Source organism: Pelobates fuscus, chromosome 3, assembly GCF_036172605.1.
Source record: "Pelobates fuscus isolate aPelFus1 chromosome 3, aPelFus1.pri, whole genome shotgun sequence".
Classification (NCBI taxonomy): domain Eukaryota; kingdom Metazoa; phylum Chordata; class Amphibia; order Anura; family Pelobatidae; genus Pelobates; species Pelobates fuscus.
In genome coordinates this window covers 56649546-56674111 of record NC_086319.1, presented here as the reverse complement: position 1 = coordinate 56674111, position 24566 = coordinate 56649546, and the positions used below count along the sequence as shown (strand labels likewise).

The 24566-nt window shown below is 40.3% G+C and overlaps 1 protein-coding gene across 1 annotated transcript in view; it reads right to left on the bottom strand.

The window, feature by feature from the left end:
- Positions 1-11873: 11873 nt before the first annotated feature.
- CEP83 (centrosomal protein 83) overlaps positions 11874-24566 on the bottom strand; it is a 41990-nt gene continuing 29297 nt past the window's right edge. The window contains exons 12-16 of the mRNA XM_063445153.1: positions 23397-23554; positions 21481-21610; positions 20717-20820; positions 12379-12562; positions 11874-12112 (exon numbers count right to left, since the gene is read on the bottom strand). Coding sequence (XP_063301223.1) covers positions 11906-12112; positions 12379-12562; positions 20717-20820; positions 21481-21610; positions 23397-23554 — 783 coding nt within the window. The 3' untranslated portion in view covers positions 11874-11905. The remainder of the gene's footprint in view (positions 12113-12378; positions 12563-20716; positions 20821-21480; positions 21611-23396; positions 23555-24566) is intronic.

Here is a 24566-nt window from a genome sequence, read left to right as displayed (position 1 = left end):
CCTCTCTATTATTTTGTTTTGTTATGACAGTGTCTTTATAATAAAGGTATTAATATATAATATTACTGAAGGAATAAAACCAGCTATGGGCAAACTTAAATTCTATAAAGAGGCGAAATAAATCCATTTATAACTGTCCTGCCAAGCCGTCTCAGGTGCAGGTGTTAAGGGGTAAGCCGCATAATGTTTACGGGTGTGTAGTGTAGTAGCAGCCAGATAAATCTGTCAGCCAGCCATGTAAAGTAACATGTATTTAAATGTTTGTAATATTTCCAGCAGGGGGCATAAGGATTCTCCATACTAAGCCACTGAGAAGTGTGACTGCTTCATATACTGCTTACTGTCAAGAATGCCTCCACTGGCTAGCTGTAAAAGAGGAGAGCTTGCTAAGGCTGCACACAGCACATCTGCAGCTTTTTCAACCGATTTTAGATTTACCCCTAAGGAAAACATGCAGGGGAAAAAAATACATGAAAATACAGGTGTATATCTACTGAGTCATTAAAGGAACACTCCATTATTATTATTTTAACATGTATCTCTATTTATAAGGACTTGTTCACTTTGTTTTGTTAACAATGTCTAGATAGCTGGCTACATCCTCCCTGTCTAGCTCTCATGTCCTCTTCAAATTCTCGGCTGTGGGAGTGTGTGCAGCTCGGTCAGATCACTACATTAAAGTAATAGCGTTGTGTAGAGAATGTGTACCTGCGTGTAAGGTCTATCACGTTCCATTGAATAGTCTGCATTGCCATCACTCTTCCCTATAATCTCCTGCTGCCCATGTGTGAGCGCTGGGGCTGATGCTTTGTGCCAGTTTCTAAACACATTTTAAAGCAGGCTTTTATAGCATTTGGATTCTGCCACTTTATCTTCTAACCCTTCGTAAATGAATGCCCAAAGTTTTGCTCACTTTTTGCAGATTGTATTGCGGCCAGTGATACCACGTACAGGCTTCTAGTGTGATTGTTTAGCTTCAGGGCAGGCTATTAAATGAAACGTCTACTCTTTAAAATCTGGTGTATAATCACTGGTAAAAAAATATATAGTTTTCAATCAAAAATAGCCTTTTCCAATTGTTCAAGCCAAGCCTCTCATTACTGAATTTTAACACACTGTATTTAAATCACACTGGATTCACTTATTATCTTTATTGCTGTATAAATAAATGGTTGCTAAAAAAAAAAAGTCTGAGGGACCAGCGCTATAAGCAGTTTGTGTTTTTTGGTCCTTAACCCCTTAAGGACACATGACATGTGTGACATGTCACGATTCCCTTTTATTCCAGAAGTTTGGTCCTTAAGGGGTTAAAGGGAAAAGGAGTAATATATTTGAATTGACCAATGTTGTATTGTGATTTATAAACCTACAGGGAAAATAAATATAAACTGGAGTTTACTGGTTTAAATGGTCCAATAATTACTGTAATTTCTTATTACCTGAAGTGTAGACCACTATATCTTAAGGAATACTCTCACCCTCTTTCTGACATTTATAATTCCCTTGTTGATTATCCACAATTCATGGTGTAGCTAACCACCATGTATGTTTAGCAGTAAGCTATGATTTGATGTGTCTACGCTGCTTATGTGTTCTTACGTTTTAGCCAACTATGCTCTGTGACTTCTGGAAAGAATTCTACCAACGGGTGGGGAAGTATGGCCTGACTGCAGCCCGAGCAGGTTCCATGGTGGAGAAGCTCCTGATTTTTATGTGAATCAAGCTCAAATAACAAGTGTGTTTAACATTTCACACAGTTACTTGATCTCTTTTAATCTGCTCAACACCCTGACACTCTTATACAGTGATTCTCCACATCGAGTTGGGGGTTTTGCACAAAAGACTTGTCAGTGACCTGTTGGAGGACACTAAGTGATAGAAGTGATTTACAGTCTGCGTTGTGGTGCTTCTTAATTTCTGGGCTCACTTTCCCTCTTTCCACCCTCCCCACCCACCTTTGAGCCAGTGGTGGTTATCCCAGTCAACACTGGCTACTCAAAGGTTACTCTCTCAGACCCACATCATACTGACCTGGCATATCCATGTTAATGCATTGCAGATGCAAAAAGTACACCTTGGGTGCCATTTAAGATCACAGCAAGACCTCCTCGAGGCATTTGCCTGGCATTCTGGCAGAGACTGTTGGCAAGTTCAGCTTCTGTGCTTCTTCACATAATATACCACCACTAGCCTCATTTGCACACTGCATTTCACCTCACAGGAGACTTGGTGATATAGAAGCTGTAGGTGCTCAAGAGCGTCCGACCCCTGCAAACCCTCACTTTCAAAGCTGCCTTTATTTTTTTTACAAAAATAACGAAAGCATCATTGTGAAGCAATATCAGGCAGAAGATGGCTTGCACTGGATCCTGGATAGATTGCATGGCATGGAGGGCCCTGTCCACAACGCATGGGGCCTTTTCCAACAAACAGACCTGGAGGCGGGATAGCGCATACTTGAATTTTATGGAGGCTTTAAGCCAGTTGACAGAGCGACGAGGGGCTCTGGTCAGCTCTTATATGCCTTTTGTACAAATGTATTTTCCAACAAGGGGTCAGTTAACTGGGACAGTCCCTTCACTAACCACTTAGTGTGATGCAATTATCTTATCTGCCGTCACATTCTATGTTTCTATGTTTCAATTGTTTCCTTTTATTTTATTTTTAAGTTTCCGTTTGAACTTTATAGGTTTTCTACCATGCCAGAGAATTCTCTCACACCAATGACTATTAGTCCGTGTTCTATTATCCCAGAGTTTAGCTTAGCCCTAATTTCTGTTAGTTGATTATTCTATTTGCTATCTGCTCAAAATCTGTTAATGTTGTCTGTGTACCTGCTGATTCCCTCCTGAAGTTCTACATTAACATTTAAATTGTGATTTATTTTCGTAGTATTGTAATTGTCCTGTAAATCCTATATGCTACAATAAGTCATGCTTTACTATTCAAAATATGGTTTATTTATCTTTGAAGTACAGAAATTGTCATGTATTATTTTCATGCCACAATAAAAACAGATTGACAAAAAACAAAACAAAATTAGATCACAGTATAATACTGTGATCTGTATTTTGATCACTGTAGGCAGTGATCAACTGGCAGTGAAGGGGTTAATTTTATTTAGACTGGGTAAAGGGGGGTGGTATTTTTTTTTTTTACTTAAACGTTACTAAAACATTTTTAAAATATTTTTCTTACCTTTTTAAAGCTTATTTTAAAACTTTTAACGTTAACCCCTAGTTAGCCTAACACCAAATTCCCCAATTCCCCACTAACTTCCACCCATCCCAGCTAACTAAATATATAATTCTTACATATTTAAATTAATTAATAAAAATAAATGTAACCCCTGAGGGTTAAAAAAAATAATAATAATTAACCCTCAGGGGGTTAAAAAAAAAAATCAGATGACATTAAAATGTATACCCTGCCAATTGATCACTGTAGTCAGTGATCAATTGGCAGGGAAGGGGTTAATTTTATTAAAACAGGGGAAAGGGGGGGTGGGATTGAACTTTAATTTTTTTTTTTTTTTTTTTACACAGTGAGAAGATCAGCAGCACTGATCCGTCTCCCTGCACTTCACACAGGACCCGGAAGTGCAGGGAGGCGGAAGGTAAGTACATTGAGCACATGTGCTCGCTCTGACATGCTGTCAGAGCGAGCACCGGTGCTGGGGCAGCCCGATCGGGTGCTCCCGGTCTGCCTCTGATACAGAGGCAGACTGGAGCACCGATAACCCCGCGATCGCTGCGATCTGGGGTTAACTTTAGTAAACGACGGAAATTTTCCGTCCCCGGTCCTTAACTGAAGGACAAGGTTGACGGAAAATTTCCGTCCGCGGTCGGGAAGGGGTTAAGCAGAATCAATAAGTGGTGATAAGGAAAGGGAAAGTTGTCTCAATTCCTACTGAGATGGAAGTAATAGAAATTAGAAAATCCAGGAAGTGATAGGATTAGACAATGAGCATACAATCCCCCAGGATGGCCCTCAAAAATGTCAGTAAAGTGCTATACACATTAGAGTAAGTTTAGAAAGAAATCTTATTAAAAATAGAGGAAAGACTCAACTAGTAAGCCTACTTATCAATCTAAGGTCATTTTTTCTGCCTCCTTGTTTACTTCCAACATATGACAGGCACTAATACTCTATACTCCTTAGACGACACCTTCATGGGTGTTAAGATCTCATACACCTAACTCCCACTGAGTGTAGCCTCCTAACTCCCTCTTAGATCCCCAGTAAAACGTAATCTCAATACAAAGGTGCAACACGTGAATTAGTGCGTAGGTACAATAAGAAGTAGAAAACCCGACAAGTTTTTCGGTGCTCTAACGGCACTTTCGTCAGAGGATAACCTTCAAATTGAAAATTCTCGGGTTTAAAAAGAGGAAACCCGGGGGCGGAGCCAAGCAGCGAACCAGAGCAGTCGCACTTTTCCCGTGCTCTGCAAACTATTGCCCTAAAACCTGCAAAATCAACAGAAATAAGGGAAATTAAACTCCACTATTATACGCCTGACAGCATGGGGCGCAAAAACAAGCGACCAAAGGCTGACAAAAGCCCGGTAAGCCATGACATTGGCGAATTGTTCCGCTGCTCGCAGAGGGCCGCGTGGGACAAGATGGCGCTCCTAGATGAGGGCTCGTCGTGCTCCTCGGAGGAATCCTCCCCAGGACTGAGGGACGGGGCCACTTCCAGTAAAAAGACGGGACCTACCCTCCCAACAGCGGGAGACAGAGAACCGGTCACTGCACCACAATTAAAGGCGATGCTCGCGGAACTCCGAGCAAACTTACAGGGAGACATGGCCCACTTCAGAAAGGCGATTGAAAGCAACACCTCGAGGCTCACCCAGCTAGAAACCTTCAACACCGACCACACTGCCAGGCTGACAGCGGTAGAACAAAGTCTGGAAAACCTACAACACAAACTACAGCAGACAGATGGCAGAATTAATGCACTGGAAGAGCACCGGAGGCGATACAACCTCAAGATAAGGGGAGTACCGGAATCACAGGGGATTACGAAAATTACCTCATTTCATACGGCGGTTCATGGAAGCTTTCCTCCCGCCTAAACAGGCCAAAGCCATGAAACTGGACGGCATGTTCCGCCTCCCCAGGCCAGCAGGGGCCCCACAGGACATGACACCTGACCTCATCCTCCGATTCCAATCCCTGCAGGACAGGGCCTCACTATTGGCGGCTATCCGGAGGAAGACTCCGATAACGTTTGAAGGAGCGACGCTGCTGGTCTTTCCGGATCTTACAAGACACACACTGAGCTGGCGACGGTCCCTGAGACCCCTCTTACAAGTCCTTCAGAACCGGGACATCCAATACAGGTGGGGCCAACCATGCACCATCCAGCTCACCTTTAAAGGTGCAACACACAGAGCGGGAACGTATCGGGAGTTGGAGGACCTCATGAAAGCTCAGGGTATTATGCCGACGGCTGCGAATGGGGAGCCTAGCCTGGCTAGCCTGGACCCGGCAAGAATTTGTGAGTTTGTTCCCAGGACTGCACAAGCCACCCTGCCTGACAGAGCTGAGACCTGAAAACGGGGTCAGCGGCCAAGAAGAGCTCCAGATATCCGTATACAGCCACGGACTGTTTACTAAAGAGAACTTTAGTTTCCACCTCTTTCTTTCCTCACAATTCTGTGATGTTTAAAGTATGTATTCCCACTACCCCAAGACCTCTTAGTCTAAAGGGTCGCCCAAACAAGGATGCAATTACCCACTGCCCACATATAGCCCACACAGCCCACACAATATAGGAACACTACCTTGGCTGACTCGTCACCCTGATTCCCATCAGGACAGAGCCCATCACTCCCCCCCCCCCACATACACACACATCTGCGACCACACCACGCAACTTTCTTGCCCTCCACACAGGGCATATTCATGCAATAAGGGCCGTACACCACCCAGCTACATCTCAGCTTGACCGCAGTAACCTGGCCCTTCAACGGGTAGCATACTGCCCAGACAGGGAGAAGGCTTACCGTCCCCCTGCCATACTGCAACAGCCTACCGTGGAAACGCGAAACCACAAATAAGGCTACAACAGCCTAGTGATTTTATTACAACCAGCTGAATTGGCTTAACCAAATTGTAATGTCACCTCACCGCCCTGCCAAACAGGCTACCAATTGAAGTGAGTGCCACTTCCCACTCCTTAGTCTTCCAGAACAACCCCCACTACATAATTGTCATACCCGCCCGCTTGGCGGCGTTGGTGCCACTAAATGTTTGACAACTATCCACGCTCCGCTTCACTCTTATGTGATTCAAGCCTGGCTCAGCAGGCACAGTTTAGACTTAATTAATATTTGTATTCTTACATAGAGCATTTGTTCAAGATGTCGATGGTTTACTATGTTTTATATAAAAAAAAAAAAAAAAGTGCAGTATTATAACACTAATGCTAACTAATCTATATAAAAAATTGTGCAGAATACTCCACATGCCAACCAACTGTTAATTGTCTGTATATATGCTGGTCAAAGCTGTTGGGGCATGACGAGCCCACTTGTTATATCTTCATGCACGCTAAAAATAAAGAATTAAAAATAAAAAAAATAAAAAAAAGAAGAAACACAGTCCTTCCTAGCCATGCACCCACCTATTACATCCAAGCACCCGTCCCTCGGACTTGCGTCATCACTGACATGAGCGGACCTGGAACATCCATCATTTCTATACCCAGGGTAAGCTCCATGCCTACCTCAAGCGGAGGCTTCGTCCTGTACTTTTTTCCCCCCCTAAGTCCTATCCAAGCCTATACTCACTATGACAAGTGTGACAGGGGAAGTAGTCCGTTCACTACTTTACTCATGTATCTCCCCTCTCCTTTCACTCAATGAGTACACAGAGAGAGAGCTGTGTGAATATCTATTGTATGTATTTCTATTTCATTTTATAAGAATGGCACATATCCCGGATCAAGAAGTTATTTCCTTACAAATTAAGATTGATATCCCTAATTAATATGTATTTGCAAGTATTTATCCAGTTGCGGTTTAAAAATGTATACAGACTCTGATAAAAACACGTCTTCAGTCAGAGAATTCCACATCCTTACTGTTCTTTCTGTAAGAAAAAAAAATCTTTCCTTTGCCTTAAACTAAATCTCCTTTTTTTCAGTCTAGATGTGTGACCTTGTTTCCTATATATAGTCCTGTTTATGAAAAGATTTCCAGACTATGGCAGTAAAAATTATTTTATTACAAGAAAAAGAACTTACCGGTTTTACAAATAGATTTTATTACAGTATCAGACATACTATCCAACAATTATTTCTGATACTCGCACTCTTTCTATTTGCAAAAACAGAGATCAGCAATGGGGACCAGGTTTGCCCCTAGTTATGTCAACTAGTTCATGGCGGATTGTGAAATCACCGCCATTTGGGGTAAACATTATTGGAACAAAAACCTGGTATCCTATTTCCATTATATGAAACCACAAAAGTGCTGGTGCACAAGGTTTAAAAGAACACCCTTAGTGACACAAGGTAGCAAAAGTGCTGTCTGGGTGTTTATAGGCAAAATAGTGAAGTAATATTAACCCACAATAGAACACGTGTATATACTTGCAATTCCGTAAGTATACACTGGTGGTATCTGCAAATCAGAGACAAAAAGAAACATAGAAAGCACTCCCAGTTCAATAAAGTTACAAAAATAAAACATATATGTATAAAACCTCTGTAGGTATTGAACTCACAAGTTGAGAGTGGTAATAGCCCCACTCAACACTATAACGCCCAGGGAGGATCAGTCCCTAGAGTACGTGGAATCCAACAGATGCCCTGGTGACCCGGGTAAGAGGTAAAAAAAACAAAAATCTCCTTTATTTCAACCCTTAAAAACACATATGGCAGCAAAATAAGTCCACCGTCTGCTCATCAGCCCTCTGGTAGTGAAGGACAGTTAGGATATAGCCGCCATCCTTCTCCTTCCGATCGTGGCTGGTCTCACCGGTGTGCAAGCTTCAAACACTTCCGTGTTCCTGGTCCTGTAATGCGTTTCGCCCCTCCTCCTGGGGCTCTCTCAAATGAGCAGTATCTCCTCCCACCATTGTTTGTCTTTTATTTGTAGGGCTCTTTGCCGTGATCCAATCGGCAAATAGCAATCTCCGCCTCGCACAGAGGGAGTCTCTGGAATACCAAGCCCATCCAGACGAAATAAAGTCTTATTTTAAATTGCTTCCAGTGCTGGCTTTGTTTATTCACCGCAGTAATAATCGTTCAGTCCACAATCTGGATTTTATCAAGATGAGCTGTCTTGTCAGATTGTAGACTGAATTTAGCACAATATCTATGTAATTGCAAAATACTAATTACCATATATACTCTAGTATAAGCCGACTTTTTCCAGCACATTTTATATGCTGAAAAAGCCCCCCCTCGGCTTATACTCGAGTGAGGGTAATCTGCAAGGAAGAAATCGATGCGCCTGCTGATTGGTCAGTGTTGAGGAGGAGGGCGGGGTTTGATGCAGCTCCGCAGCTCTCCACTCGGTATGGCGATGGTTAAACACCACAGGATTGTTGTGCTCGGAGCCCCCGGAGTAGGTAAGTGGCCGTGGAATGGGTAGTTTCACATTTAGCATCTGACAGAGGAGATAGAGTCAATTGGAAGAGAGATGGCAGGGAAGGAAGAGTGAATAAAAGAATAAATGGCAGTGAGCGAAAAGTGAATGAAAAGGGAGATGGCCGGGAGAAATTGTGAATGAAAGGAAATGGTAGAAAGAAGGATAGGCTATATTGGAGGAGACAACAGGCAAAGAGAATGAAAGTAAAACAGATGACAGGGAAGGGAGAGAAAACAGATAGTCATGTCAGAGGGAGTGAAAATCAGAAGAATGAATGAATGAAATGGTAGAGGAGACCGATTGAATAACGAGCTGGGTGGAAAGGATGAAAGATGTTAACACATGATGAGATTATGTATTTATTTTTTATTAAAAAATCCAACAAAATGTTACAGATACAGCAATTTACACATAAAGAAAATATCTGCACTATTACGAAAATGACAAAATATTTTCAAATAGATTTTTTTTTAAAATGAGCACCTTTATTAACCCCTTAAGGACACAGCTTCAGAAGCTGGACATACACTTAAGGACACAGGCACCTTTTGCGCACTTTTTGCGGTTTGTGTTCAACCGCAAATTTAGAAAATTTACCCGTAGCTGCTGCATTTCACCCTAGGCTTATACTCGAGTATATACGTTTTCCCAGTTTTTTGTGGTAAAATTATGTGCCTCGGCTTATATTCAGTCGGCTTATACTCGAGTATATACGGTAGTTTCTTCAGGTAACGTGATTCTTAACCAGACAAAGGCAGAACTTAATAAAGGAATATTTATTATGAGCAAAAAAAATAGTCACAGTGCATACAAAAATATAGATGACAATCAAATTAGTTACACCAACAACAGATAAAAACAAAAGGGATAACATAACAGTCCTAATCACTTACTCAAGCTTTCAAAGTAAAACTTCTGCCCCAGGGGGTCTTTGGTAAGAGGTGGAGATAAGGCATACCTATAGTAACTATAAGTGACCACCCCCTTGTGTTCCAGACCCACATCAATCCAAATAGATACATTTTCTTCTATCTCCTCTTTTGTACTTGCCACAGAAATAATAATTGCCTCTCTGAATTTGTTACCATTTCTCCATTCCATAGATATGTCACACTTCTTACTTGTGACCCAATATAGCAGACATCACAATCCCTTCCCCTATGGTTAAGTTATGCCAATCATGTTTGTTTAGAAGATGGTGCTTGACACATTCCAAATATAACAAAAATGAGGCTTAATTATTATTCTATGGGTAAATATTAATTTAATCTTTAATCTTTTTGGGGGATATGACACTGGAACACAAGGCGTGTTTTTTTCTCTTTTCTTGAAAGCTAATGATCATTAACATATCACAGAAATCCACTCATCAATTAGAAGGTAGAGGCCATATGGCTGAAGTCAGCTAGTTTACATTGGAGATAGACTTGCAGGTCACTCATGTGTGACTTCTCACACCTTACAGAGCCTTTGATTAATCAAGGGATCAACCATATGCAAACCATCTGCCTCCTTTCACATTCCTATGCAATTCACACTACCCCCTCTGTCATCTGATTTGCAACCGAGTGGCCAATTCATATCTGCACTACATAAATGATATTAAATGGCAATATTCTATAGTGTATCAATGAATTATGCACCCTTGGCGTGACAATACCCTTAAAAAGATATGTTCCAAATTGGAACTTGATACGAACAGGATTGGGTAAATGGAGAGCACCTTTTTTCTGATGTCGGTCCAACAGCTATCCTCCTTGCACATTAAACACAAGGCCAATTACTAACAATGGTCTTCTATTGAGACATGTTCTTAAAAACAATTCACTATGCCCATTATTGTTCATACCACCTCTCTCTCATGGCTAGTAGGGATTCAGAAACATGTTCTAAATGTATACACCAAAGCAGACTGATATCACTGTCTGAGGGAGTGTGGTCCAATCAGGTCCTTTTGGGGAAATGTCAATCACCATTTAGACTATCATAACATGCCCTCTTTGTCTCTTCAACCGGGGGTTTCTGGTCTTGGGACCACTCTTGGGTAATTCCATTCCTCACAGAAGGTTTTAACCATCATAGCAGCAGTTTGGAGATTGGGTCGCAAGTCAATACTCCTGTCTGAAGCCAACCGTGTGCACCTTCTTTGCATCTATTCTTAACCAAATTACAATTTCTCTTTAAATTGGATTGTTTAAACACTTTAACAAACAAACACATCTTTGTTTATAAATTATTCCAAATGTGGAAATTTTACATTCCCACCTGGGGCAACCCTTTCCAAATATTGTAAAGCGCTACGGAATCTGTTGGCGCTATATAAATGGCAATAATAATAATAATACAAGATTAGAGAAACCCTGAAGAGCACAGCCTGGTTCTTGATGGAGATGGTGGCAAAATAAAACCCTTTATGAGACATACCTCGAATCATCTTTTTATGTGAATACTGCTATGGAGGAAGTTAGATGGGAGGGGAGCACTCTGTGGTGTAGACAAGTTGTTGTTTATCTGAGGTTAGATTTAGTATTTACAGGCCAGCTAGTTTTCTCCTTTACCCGGACAAGTTTTCATTCATGGCTTGTGTCCCCATTGCCAAGGAAGGGTATCTGCCCCTTGCCTTCAACCAGTACTTTGCCTTTTACTAGAGGCAACAAAAGTCTCAGGCATTTCTGGAGTGGGTGTCTATAGGGAGAGTGCAGGGAAATTACAGGTCAGGAGAATTATATAACAGGACAGGGTCTAAACGTTTGAATATATGCATGTTTTTTGTTCTCCTTTTTCTTCTATACTCGGGTATGTATTTTTTTTAATTTACTTTTTTAAATGTTTTGGACTGTCAAACATCGTAAAACTATGTACAGTATGATTCTTCTTCTTAGTGTACCTGCTCCTTTCGGGCACTCCTAATGAGGAGAGGAAAAGAGTTTAGAATTTTGAACACTGTCCATAACTTTCTTTTTGTTATTATTTTGTCCCAGTATAAACAAACAAAAAAAGTTTGGGATGTTGATTACCACTGCAAACATTAAAAAAAATTTAATTCAAGTTTTTTTTTTTTTTTTTTAACACACATTAAAATATATGTTAAGATAAAGTGTCTTCTGTGATACACAAAAGGGAGGAGAAATGTAAGGAAGTCTGACATATGCAGTTGTGTGCATAAAAAGAGTTGAAAAATAAGAATAAAAAGTTATTTTTTCTCTCTTGAAAAAATAAATATAAAATTAAGTTTTTACCTTTTTTTTTCCTCCTAGTGGCAAAAGTATAAATAAAAAAAGACATGAAATAATCACAAGTTCATTCACATTTTGGCTGTCCAGCAGAATCAGATAGTTCACTTAGATCTTCTGTCTCTAGATTTCCATGCAGTACTCCTAAATTACTGGTTTCAGGTCGAACACGTTCGATAGGAGGACCAAGCTCCTCCAATTGTTTCTTTTGTGTCATTTCCAAGTCCTCAAGTCTCTTGCGAACCAAAGAGAGTTCTCTTTGATGATGCTCTTCCTAAAATAAAATAAAAAAAACAATAAGAACAAAACACCACAATAGATATGTTTACTATGGTCACCTTAATCAGATCACACTTACATGGGTTAACTTGATAGCACTTCCTGCTATAATTCAAAACAGTTTTAAACTGAAAGGATAATAAAAAAATAAAAAAAATAAAAAAAAAACACAAACAAACAAACAAACAAAAACAAAAAACACACCACCACCAAATTGCGTATGTAGATTGAATTAATATACAAGGAGGTAAAATTATTCACCTGGATATTATAGAATGAAAATTCAGCTCCTGGAAGGATCGTGGAGGACAGATGGGGCGGATTCAGGAGACCAGAACCTGGAATGTTTGGACCCAAAATTAAGCCCCTAAATTCATTATGTCTACGTTGCAGATCCTTGAGCCGTTTCTGAAGTCTGCCACACTCTTCACGAGGAACGTTTTGCCTTATGGGAAATACATATTTTATTAGTAATATGCAAGAAATCACATCACAAATATTCAAATAAGTGGGCTTCATCAAAAGCATAATTCCCCACTAGAAATATACATATGTACTGATATATCTCTGCGCCTCTTATCTCATTAACTCATGGTTCATAATAGTGCAGTATCATCTTGAGAGTGAGGCCTGCCGACACTTAAAAATGCTACAGCTTGTTTATATTATGACGTTAAACTTTTAACCCCTTAAGGACAGAGCTTCAGAAGCTTGTCTTTCACTTAATGACAACGGCATTTTTTGCATTTTTTGCTATTTGCGTTCAACTGCAATTTGCTTTTTACTAATTCATTGCACCGACACATATTATATACAGTTTTTTAAAGGACAGAAAGGGCTTTAATTTGATGTAACATATATATATATAAATGCTTATTTATTATTAAAAAAATACAGAAATATGCAAAAAAATGAATTTTTTTTTTTTTTTTTTTACAGTTTTTGCAATAATAATGTGTACATAATTAGTGCAGGTTAAGGAAAGTAATTAAAAATAAATTCATCTAGTTGTTCTGAATTACAGAATATATAATGTGTCTGGGATTTTAAGTTTTTTTTGGTAGTTACAGGTCACAAAGCACAAGGAGTAAAATAAACTTTTTATGTGGAGCGATTTTAGAATTTGGTATGTTTGTCTTGTAAGCCTAATAGCCATAAAAGAAAACAAAATTGCCACACAAAAGTATATATTTATATAAAGTAGACACCACAGGCTATTTACCTAAGGTTGTTTTGACACTTTCTACGTAGCCATTTTACCGCCAACCTCTGCTAAATATTGGAGTAAAATTGTGTTTTTTTGGGGTTTTCGCACACAAACTTATAACAAAGAACTTCTCATGTGTATTTTGTAAAGTTGGTGTGTGCTATTCCTGTACAAAGTTTTATTATGTGTTCAGTTACTTCTGCTGAGTACAACAGTACCCCCATTGTATGTCTTTGGCACTATTTTGTGAAGCTACAGTGCCATATAGGAGACCTGTCCTTTTCAGTATTCACAGTAGAATTTTGAGAGACGGATTTAATGAGCCTATGCTTCCATTTGGGGTATTATAACAGTCTGTCTGTTCGAAAAAAAAAAACCAAAGGCCTACCATTTGTAAAAGTAGACACTCCAGGGTATCTCATAAGGTGCATATTGTGCCTTAACATGCCCCCATTTTTTCACCAATAGATGCCAAAGTATGTGGTAAAAAATAATTTTGTGCGTTTTTTACATATGGATTGCATTTGTGCTGGGCATTTTGTATATTTCACATGTGCCACTAAGTTCATACCCCCCAAATTATGTTCAGCTAAGTCTTCTGAGTAAAATTACACCCCTATTGTATGTCTTTGGGACTATTTTGTAAAGCTACAGTGCCATATAGGAGACCAAGCCATATCAGTTTTTACCGAACTTTGAATTTTGACGCTGGGCCTATGTGCAATTTCCAAGCATCTTAGCAGGTATTAAATTCAAACTACCCCACAAAGGCCTACCATTTCTTAAAGTAGACACCCCAGAGTATCTCAAAAGGTATATTCTAAACCTTAGTGTAGGATCATTTTTTTGTTAGTTTGTACCAAGTCTCGTTGCAATTAGCATTTTTGTCTGCCTTTTTGACACACACTTGGAGATGTTACTGTATATTTTGCTATCCTTATGTGTGCTATGGCAGTATAACACCCAATATGTTGCTTAGCTATGTCATCTTAGTGCAACGATACCCACATGTGTACCTTTTTCATGGTTATGTGGATGTTGAAGGGGCACATTGGAGACCATGTCATATGAGTTTTTACCAAACTTTGAATTTTGACGCTGGGCCTATGTGCAATTTCCAAGCATCTTAGCAGGTATTAAATTCAAACTACCCCACAAAGGCCTACCATTTCTTAAAGTAGACACCCCAGGGTATTTCAAAAGGTATATTCTAAACCTTAGTGTAGGATCATTTTTTTGTTAGTTTGTACAAGTCTCGTTGCAATTAGCATTTTTGTCTGCCTTTTTGACACACACTTGGAGATGTTACTGTATATTTTGCTATCCTTATGTGTGCTATGGCAGTATAACACCCAATATGTTGCTCAGCTATGTCATCTTAGTGCAATGATACCCCCATATACAGAATAGTTGGGGTAAACTTATCCGTGGGTAGTACACAGTCATCTGCGTCCCAGACAGACCACAAAGAGAGAGAACACAGAGAGAGAAACTTGTAATACCGGTCCTTAGAATGGCCGGGCTATACAAGCAGAGAATTGTCAAGTTACAAGCCGAGGTCAAAGGAGTAAAGAGAAACGGAACAACGATGGGACAAGCCGAGGTCAAGGATCAGAGAAGACAGGATAAACGGTAGACAAAGCCAAGATTCGGTAACCAATCAGACAGATGACTAAAAATCACACCCCAAAACTGGTCTACTTATTCGGCCTGGGTGTGAAAAATTTTAAAACAATGGCCAATACATAGGCCGGGCTGAGAGGGGCAATCAGGGCAGTAATAGCTGGTCTCAACTCTTACGCCCCTCTTGTAACACACCCTGCACCTTTTCTGGGGGTTTTGTTTTTTAGGGGTTGGTGGAATCTTAAAGCAGAAGTGACCTGCCTCCATTCTTCTGCTAGGCTCCACTGATGGTCTCCTTGTGTGGCATTCTAGCAGCTTAGAAATTAGCTCAAACTGGAAAGAAAGAAAAGTGCTTTTCAGCCCAGCATTTGCCTTTTTAAAAATAACAAAGGCATTGTGGATTGCCATCTGCATCAGGTATATGCCCACTTTTTTATACCATGCCCTGGTCTTTCTCATGATCAAATATGGCTGCATCAGTTGATCGGACAGGTCAACGACCCCCATATGCCGATTATATTGCCGTATGCAGACTGGCACCCGTTTATATTCGTCTCTGCCACGAACTGCGACCCTCCGAGTGTTTTCACCATGGATGGTGGTTAAGATGAAAACATCCTTTTTATCCCTGTACTTGAGTGCCAGCAGTTCATTCTGGCAGAGAGCTGCTGTTTCCCCCCTTTTCATTTTTTTGTTCGCTAGAGCCTTTGGGAAACCTGTGCGACTCTTACGAATAGTGCCACAGGCCACGGTCTCGAAGCAATACAACATTTGTAACAGTGGGATGCTATTATAAAAGTTATCGATGTATAGATGATAACCTTTATTAAGTAGTGGCATTATTAAGTCCCAGACAATTTTTCCACTTGTCCCTACTGTATCTGGGCAACCTGGGGGATCAAGGTGGCTATCCCTTCCTTCGTATACACGGAAGGTGTATACGTAGCCACTGCCACTTTCACATAGTTTATAAAATTTGATCCCATATCGGGATCTTTTGGATGGGATATATTGTCTAAACCCCAGTCTTCCCTTAAACTTCATTAGGGACTCGTCAATGGAAATGTTTTTATTGGGGGTATATATAGCGGCAAATTTACTGTTAAAGTGGGCAATTAAAGGGCGTAGTTTGTAAAGAAGATCATACTGCGGATCACCTTTTGGGGGGCACTTGTTGTTTTTTTTTTTTTTTTTTTTGTCAATCTTTCTTTTATTGAGGCATATGGTTATGGTGGTACAGAATAAAGAGAGGGAGACTTGCAGGGGTAATACAGGTTAACATCGTCATAACAGTTTACAAAATCTCCTAAAGATATCCGCCTCATTTTATATTTTTTTTAAAACAAGCTTAGAACATGGAATTATTCAAACAGGTGAGTGATAATATATGTTTTGGTTATCCAGCTTAGTTAATGTAACGTTATAACATCAATATATATTTTATGGAAAACATAGAGATATCAAGCTATATATCAGTAATAGAATGAACATGCTAAGCTGGGCAGATGTATAATTCGTCGAGTAGACTATCAGATTTGCGTCAGGGTAACTGTCGCTTAACCGGGTTGGCGGTCTCACTGTGCATTTGTTGTGTGTAATATAATAGAGAACTGCGTTTTGTCGTGAAGACGTGATTTAAGGTCTCAGTTAATTTATAGATTTCTGTATGCATAAATTTATCCACCAGGGGGCACCAGAGCGACAGGCTCAGATATCGTAATTAGAATACGTAGTAAGACAGGGAACTTATAGTGTTTAACCCAACACTACGCAAAAAAGTACATTAATGCTTATATTGTGGTTTGCCGAGCTTGTGTTAAACTTAATATTGATAAGTAAGGATGACAAGCTTTGCACACAGTTTTTGGACTGAGGCTCGATTCACAATCTAAGAGTTTAAGCTGTAGGTACATTATCTTGCTTATTAAGGAAATGTTAAGTATACCATGCTGTGTAATCATTTTTAGAGTGAATGAGCATATAACGTTGGCTAGCCTAGGATATGAGCTAAACAATTAAGAAAAGTATATACATTAAAACATGAGAGACAAGCTGAGTAATCCCTGTGCTGTCTATTAAGGCTATTGTAAATAATCGTTAGGTTTGAGAGGCAAATGAGTGATCTAGCTAGGATACATTTTAAGGAGTACAAAAACTCTGCTTAGGAAGTGTCACTGTGGTATAGATAGCGTCCATGGTAGGAAAGGCCTTGGACTTATACCGCTGTGCGTCCCGGTCTGGTAGAGCTCGGTCAGCCGATACCCAGCGCCTTGAAGGGTGTTGGGAGCGTTTGGAGGTCCTGCTGAGGCTCTGCAGTGTGCTGCGTCGTGGGTTCTAGTCGCTGTTGCATCTGCTTGTCACCGCGGGAACCGGTGTGGATAATGCGGATTAGTGTGTTCTTCGCTTGGTGCTCTGGGGCTCTCCATAGCTCCGAGCAGGATCGAGGCTGGGGTTGTAGCTTGCTTGATGCTGGTTGCGGGTTAAGTGTCCGCCGCATGCAGGATTTAAGGTGAGCTTGTGGGCCAAGTCGGGCCTTTGATGCCTTTCGGTATCTGTTTTGTCGGACGGCCATCTTGGATGCGTGGGGCACCTGTGTGTAGTGCCTGCGTCGCGTTGTCGGTCGCAGCCATGAGGCTACCAGCTGCTCAGCTTGCCGGTAAGTTACTCCTTGATTTCGCAGAGCTGCCCTGAGACCAGCGCAGGTCCGGTCTAGTATTGTCATAGGGGATGTGTATGCCTCTGTGCGGGTATTCCGCCTGCGCAGCTCGGGTTGGTCGGCCATTTTGGCTGTACCTCTGGGGTCTGTTGCCCTGCCATTTCTGGCGGTTGGTGTGGTCTTGTTCCGTGCTGGTCCGTCTGTGCCTTGTGGACCGGGATGTCCCCCACCGGTCCCTGGGGGGGGGGTAGATAGAGGTGTAGCAGCTTGTGAGGTCCTTCGCTGAGAGGAGCGGCCGCCTCCTCCCTGCTTCAGCCCCATTAGGCCGCACGTGTAACTCCGCTTCCCCGGCATTGACAGGCACCGGGGTGGTGTCAGAATGCGCAGTGGGGCACCCCCAACACGGGTAGTGCTCCCTCCGACGCTTTTGGGCTCAATATTCGTCGCTGGTACCCCGGTTTCTGCCCGTCGGATCGGAGCTCGTGGCAGATGCGTCTGCACGGCTCAGCGGTCAAGCTCCGCCCCGGGGGGCACTTGTTGTTATCACTAAAGTGCATAAATCTTAGTATGTCTTCATATCTTTCCCTTGTCATTGTCTCGGCAAAAATAGGAGTATTGCAAATAGGATGTTTAGCCCAATACATCCTAATTGTGGGCTTTTTAATTAGCCCCATTAACATGGTCAGTGCCCAGAATTGTTTAAATTCTGGCACACTGGTTGGGTACCATCTCTCTTTCCTAGAGATAAGAGAGTCTGGATTGCGTGCCAGATATTGCTCCGCATAGAGATTAGTCTGGGTGACTATCTCCCCAAAAATCTCATCCCCCAAGAACAGCTGCATAACATCCAGCGCACTATAGGCAGACAGGTCCGCCTGTATGCCAGGATTGCCTGTAAACACTGGGATGTCTGGGGAAAAATTATTAGGGGGTACCCAGTCATCTGCGCCATGGTCAGCATTAGGGGAATCGTCGATTTCTCCTGATGGTCCTGCAGTATCTGGCACATAGTCCATGTCCCCTGCATCCCCTGCGTCACTCCCTGCTTCACTCTCTGAGGCAGTGTCAGTCGCCTCTGAGTCTGCCGCTAACAGGGCATAAGCCTCCTCCGCGCTATACTTTCTAAACATTGTTAATACAGCTAACACAGCTAACAAAAAATTTTTATTTTTTTTTTTTTATTCCCTAATTCCCACTAAATTCCACCCACCAAAATAACTAAATCACAAATTAATAAAATCAAATAATAAAATTTAACCCCTTAGGGTTACAAAAAAACTAAAAATTAACCCTTGAAAGTAAAAAAAAAAAAATAGATCACAGTAGAGTACTGTGACCTGTATATTGATCACTGCTAGCAGTGATCAAGCAGCAGGGAAAGGGTTAATTTTTTTTTTAACTCCAGAAAAGTGAATTTTATACTTAAGTATAACTCTGCAATAAATCAGGGACACAATGTAGCACCGATCCGTCTCTCTCCACTTCACAAACCCACACGAGGTGGAGGGAGGCGGATCAGATATCCCAGCAGCATTGTGACCGCTGTGACTGGCTGTCACAGCGATCACATGGGCTGGGATATCCGGATTTGCTGCTGCTGGTCTGCCCCTGACTCGGAGGGACCCAGCAACAGCATTAACCCCGCGATCGCCGGCACTGCGCGATCGCGGCGTTAATTTTAACGCGTGACGGACGAGGTCCGTCACTCGACATTAACGCATTCCCCTGAGTGACGGACCTCGTCCGTCACTCGTCGTTAAGGGGTTAAGTACCTGGAAAGCGCTATAGGAGTAGGGATATTTAAGCCTGTTCACTTGTAATCGTTGAACGCATACTCGATTGTACTACAAACGCTAAAGATAACGCTTGTTTCCTCTAATATGTTATGTTTCTCCACTGTCTGACCCTCATACCATTACTGTACCTAATGCTCTGAGCTAAACGTGTCTATCCCTACTTAAGCCGAGATCAAATAACTACATTAATAGCAGATAAGCATAGCTAAGTAATTCATACCTTACATTCCTAATAATAATATAGAAAGATGCAATGATGTTCAGTAATAACCCTTGGCATTGCGGCAATTTATCGTGAATGTTTCTCCAGTTATTAGTCAACTTGTCTTTGTTTATGCTAAGGTTAAGCTTGTTCAGATAAATATAAAAAATGTGCCAAAAATCATGCCACTGTTTATCCTGCATGCAACTATATAAACACGCTGTTGTGGCGTTCTGACAAAAATATGTACCAACCTGCACAACAAAAAATAAAGAATTAAAAATAAAAAAAAAATAAAAAAAAAAAAAGCATCATTCCATAGAGAGGTCAATTTACATCAATAATTTATTTAAATCAATATACAAACACCTCTCTATAGGTCAATTCTGCATTTGTAAAATATTACGTTTTTTGTTTTATTAACAATAAATACAAATCTATATGTGAAAGTCCAAGAACCGGGAGGAATTTACCAACCCCCCCAAAAACAACTGTAGAGCTTCTGAAGTGTTCATCCACACACAAAAAATGGAAGGGTTCTTTTATAAAAATAAATAAATAAAAACAGTGCGAATGTAAAAGGACTTTCAATGAGAATCTCAAAAGAAAAAACTATTTTAAATATCTTTATTTAAATTACACTAGATCTAAATGTCTGCTTTTCCTTTAATAGAGCTGAACTCTCATTCCATATTCTACCACTGATCATACCATTGAACCATTTGGTTATGGCACATAAACCCCCTCCCCCCTTTCCCCCTCCATTCCGGTTTTCAGTAATAAAGTGCTAATAAACTAGTAAAATATTTTTATTATTGTTCTTTTTTTAATTCCTGAACGGATGACTCTGGAGAGTTTAAAAGGAGAAACATTGTCAGAGCATTAGGCATTCTCCAATTCAGCTATTTCTCCCAACTTGGCTTTTATGGCCGAAATTTCAGGATTCTGCACCATTCCCCACAGTTCTATATATAGTGAACACAAATAAATGAGCAGTTCCATTCTGCAGAGAGTGTATTTAACGTGTAATATATAAACAGCAGCAGACCTAGAGCTCCTGCAAACGGTTACCATGATATGCCAAATAGCAGCTCGGCTCTCAGATGAACTCTTACCGATTCAACACGTGTATCTGGGTTTCAAGTTCTTCTTTCTTTGCCTCTAAGAGCTCAATTCTTTCCTCGTGCTTTCGGCACCTGTTTTCATTTAACGTCTTTCTCTGGGGACATGAAAAATTAAAAAAAAATGAATCCATGCGTTCTCAGAATGTTCTACAAAAACAGAATTCAAATATTTGACTCTTTAGTCAGAACAACCCCATGGGCTTCTGAAATCAATAAAGGCCAGCAGTATGCAAAAAGAGAACACCAACAATGTGTGGACTCACAATGACGTTAAAATACTTTGGACAAAAAAAAAAAAAAAAAAAATAAAGACCGTTACATTTTCAATTTGGCAATTTGGCCTTAAAATGTAAAATTCACTTTAAATATCCAATAGTTCACACTTTAGTGAACAACGTTGCATACATTCTACAATGCCACCAGGCATTTAGTGCATCAAATTAATAAATTGAACCGATCTTTGGAAACAATAAAATGCTAAAAACTTACAGGATGCAGATAACATGCACCAAAAAATACAAAAAAAAAAAAATGACATACAAGCTGCAGAAGTTAGACATAGCTGGATGTATGAATGTAACTTGTTATAGCAACTTCTTACAATGCAGAAAAATAAACCACTCAGATGTCATGACAATGGCAGGTGGCAAAACTGTGTTTTTTATTTTTGTAGATCTATTTGATTAGTTTAACACAGTGTGTCATGGAAACATGACCAGTGAGTGTAAAATGACAGAATATAGTAAAAATATTACCTTCTTCTGCGCTGCAGCAGCTCGTTGTAGTTTTCCTTTAACCTGATTGTATTTTTCTCGTAATTGAGAGAGCTGATCCTGCAAATTGTGCTTTTCCTCCAACCATTCAATACGGTTCCCCTCTAGTTCCCTGTAAAGTACAAAGACGGTGACCGCTTTTCATATAGTTTTACTACAAATAAAAATGTGCAATGCCCACACGTCAATATTTAAAACGCATAAGTAACATTGAAGTCTGGTTAATTATATTTGAATCCTAAAGACAATATTAGCAGCATTATTTTTACTATCCTTCAGCACATGCATGGAATTCAATGCATTTTAGAGACTACAGCATATGCATTTAAAAGGACACTATAGTCACAAGAACAACTAAAGCTTAATGTAGTTGTTCTGGTGAGTATAATCAATCATTGATTTTAGGCATTTTCATGTAAACACTGCCTTTTCAGAGCGTCAGGGCTGCTTACTGTGCAGCACTGAGCCAGGAAGCACATCCAGTGGCCATGCCCCTAGGGACACCTCCAAGTGGCCACTCCTCAGATGGCCACTGGATGTGCTTCCTGGCTCAGTGCTGCACAGTAAGCAGCCCTGCCGTTCAGCGTCTCCACGCTCTTCATGGGGATGCTGAATTTTCCTCATAGAGATGCATTAATTCAATGAATCTTTATGAGGCGGTGCTGATTGGCCAAAACAGCGTTTGGCCCAGCCCCCCATGGCAAAGCATTGGATTGGCTAAAAATCAGCAATTCCGATGATGTCACCAAGGGGGCGGGGCCAGCTACGGCAGACTTGCATGCCGCTGTCAATAAGGTGAGTTTTATTCCTTTTTAGGGGGGGCTTGGTGCAAATCACCTTAATGGTGGGTTTGCACTATAGAGTCAGGAATACATGTTTGTGTTCCTGACCCTATAGTGTTCCTTTAATTCCTAATGAAATTCTAAATATTTATAAAAACAATTATATATTTTTATTCAAAATTAAATTAATAATAAAACAAAATACCATATGTACATTGTGCTAGCAAATGTTTAGATTTAAAAATGGATTCCTTCTACATATCAATTAATATTTCAGCACAAATTCGACAGACCTCTTTGCCGAAAAATTGACCAACAACGAGAGAAGGAGAACTCTACTATAGGTGGCATAAAATATACATACACACACAGTCTGAATATATAATTTATCTTTATGTTAAAAAATATATTTAATGCCTATGGTGTCATTTCAGTTAAAGTCGACGTGTCAAGACAAGTTAGACTTAAAAAAAGAGGACTTATCCCCTCCAGATAAGCGATTCACCAAGGTAAATATAGCAGCAGAGGTAACAAAGCAAAACACACAAAAAAAAACAACACTGTGAGAATTTAAAAAGTTTGTTCAGGGTTGCAAAATTTAACGAAACAAAATAGCAAACGTTCAGTTATCCATTTGGTATTGCTAAAGCTGTGAAAGGGACAGTTCCTTCATAAACTACAACGGCATGCTCATGACAAGTTCACTTTAATCATATGCAAACACATATCGGTCATTTTCCATATAAAGATTTGCATGCATTTTTACAACACAATGTACAACAGATCACCTTCCATGAAATCCAAAACCAAACTTCTGGAATAAAAGGGAATCATGACATGTCACACATGTTATGTGTCCTTAAGGGGTTAAACTAAACTATAGTCACTAGAAATGAATGTAGTGGTTCTTGTGTCTATAGCCTGTCCCTGCAGTCTTAGCACTGAAAACATTGCCTTCTGAGAAAAGGCAATGTTTACATTGGTGCCTATGAACACCAAACCTTTCATATTCACAGAGTTGAGAGCTAGTGTATTCCTGACATTATAGTGTTCCTTTAATTACGACAGGGGACCTTTAATACTTGGCCATTTTCAAATACAATAAATAAGGCTTACTTCTCCGCATCATGCTGGACGCGTTCTGCATGGCTTCTTGTGTTACGTATTTCCTGTTTTAACCTCTCTACGTTTTCTTGCAGCTTTTCATTAGTGCGTAATAAGTGGTTTTCTGATTCTGACATAGAAGTTACCTGAATTTTCAATTCTTTAATTTCCTATAGAAAAAATGAAACATTTAAAAAAGAAAAAAAAAGAAAAAAAAAAAAAAGAAAAACACAATCTTGTTTAAAGGGACACTCCATTAACCAACAACTAAAAACAAAAAGAAACACAAAAACTACAAATCTTTTTTTAGTAGAAATACCTAAAATGAAAACTTTTTTCTATTGGAGGATTATCAAAAAACAGCTCGCAAAAGCTGCAGTTCTGTTTGCAGCCTTTGCAATCCCTCCCCCGCCCAGACTTTCTGTGGCTGTCCAATCAGACTTCCCAATGCAGCTCAAAGAGAAATGTTTGCAAGGCACGTCCATGGTGCTAAACCACCAGAAAGTAACAGGACTGATTGTGAAGATTGTGTCTTGACACGTATATATTTTAGCAAGTTAAAGTGCTTTAGCAGTTCAGAGTGTCCCTTTAAATAATAGTGTGTAAAACAACCTGGATGCTGAATATCACCATTAAAACATTAGAGCCAATGCCTACTTTTATTTTTTTTTTTATTTTACACTTAGAATACTAGCTTACCAGTTATACATTAATGTAGAAGGCTTTTGCAATTGATCCTATTTTGCAACTAAACCCACTTTATTTTACCTATAGCCGCTGTTTAGTTACATTGAAAAGGGACACTATAGGCACCCAGACCGCTTCAGCTCTTTGAAGTGGCCTGAATGCAGTGTCCCAGGTCCCTTAACCCTTATGGTATCAATGGGGACATCCAGCATCACCCAAAACCCTATAGGGTAGCATTATACATGCTTTCCTATGGGAGAATCCCTAAAGCGAGTGCGGCGATTGCCTTGCATGCGCATTAGGTCTCCCCCATTAGCTGACGTCCTAAGTCAGCGCCGAGGAACATAAGCGCTGGACTCAGGTAAGTGACAGAAGGGGTTTTTAACCCTTTCTGCACCGTGGGAGAGGGGGGGACGTCATATAGGGGGCACTATAGTTTCCCCTTTAATGGGGTTAAGGCTACGGTGAAGTCAAATTTTCTTTATTTTGTAGCCA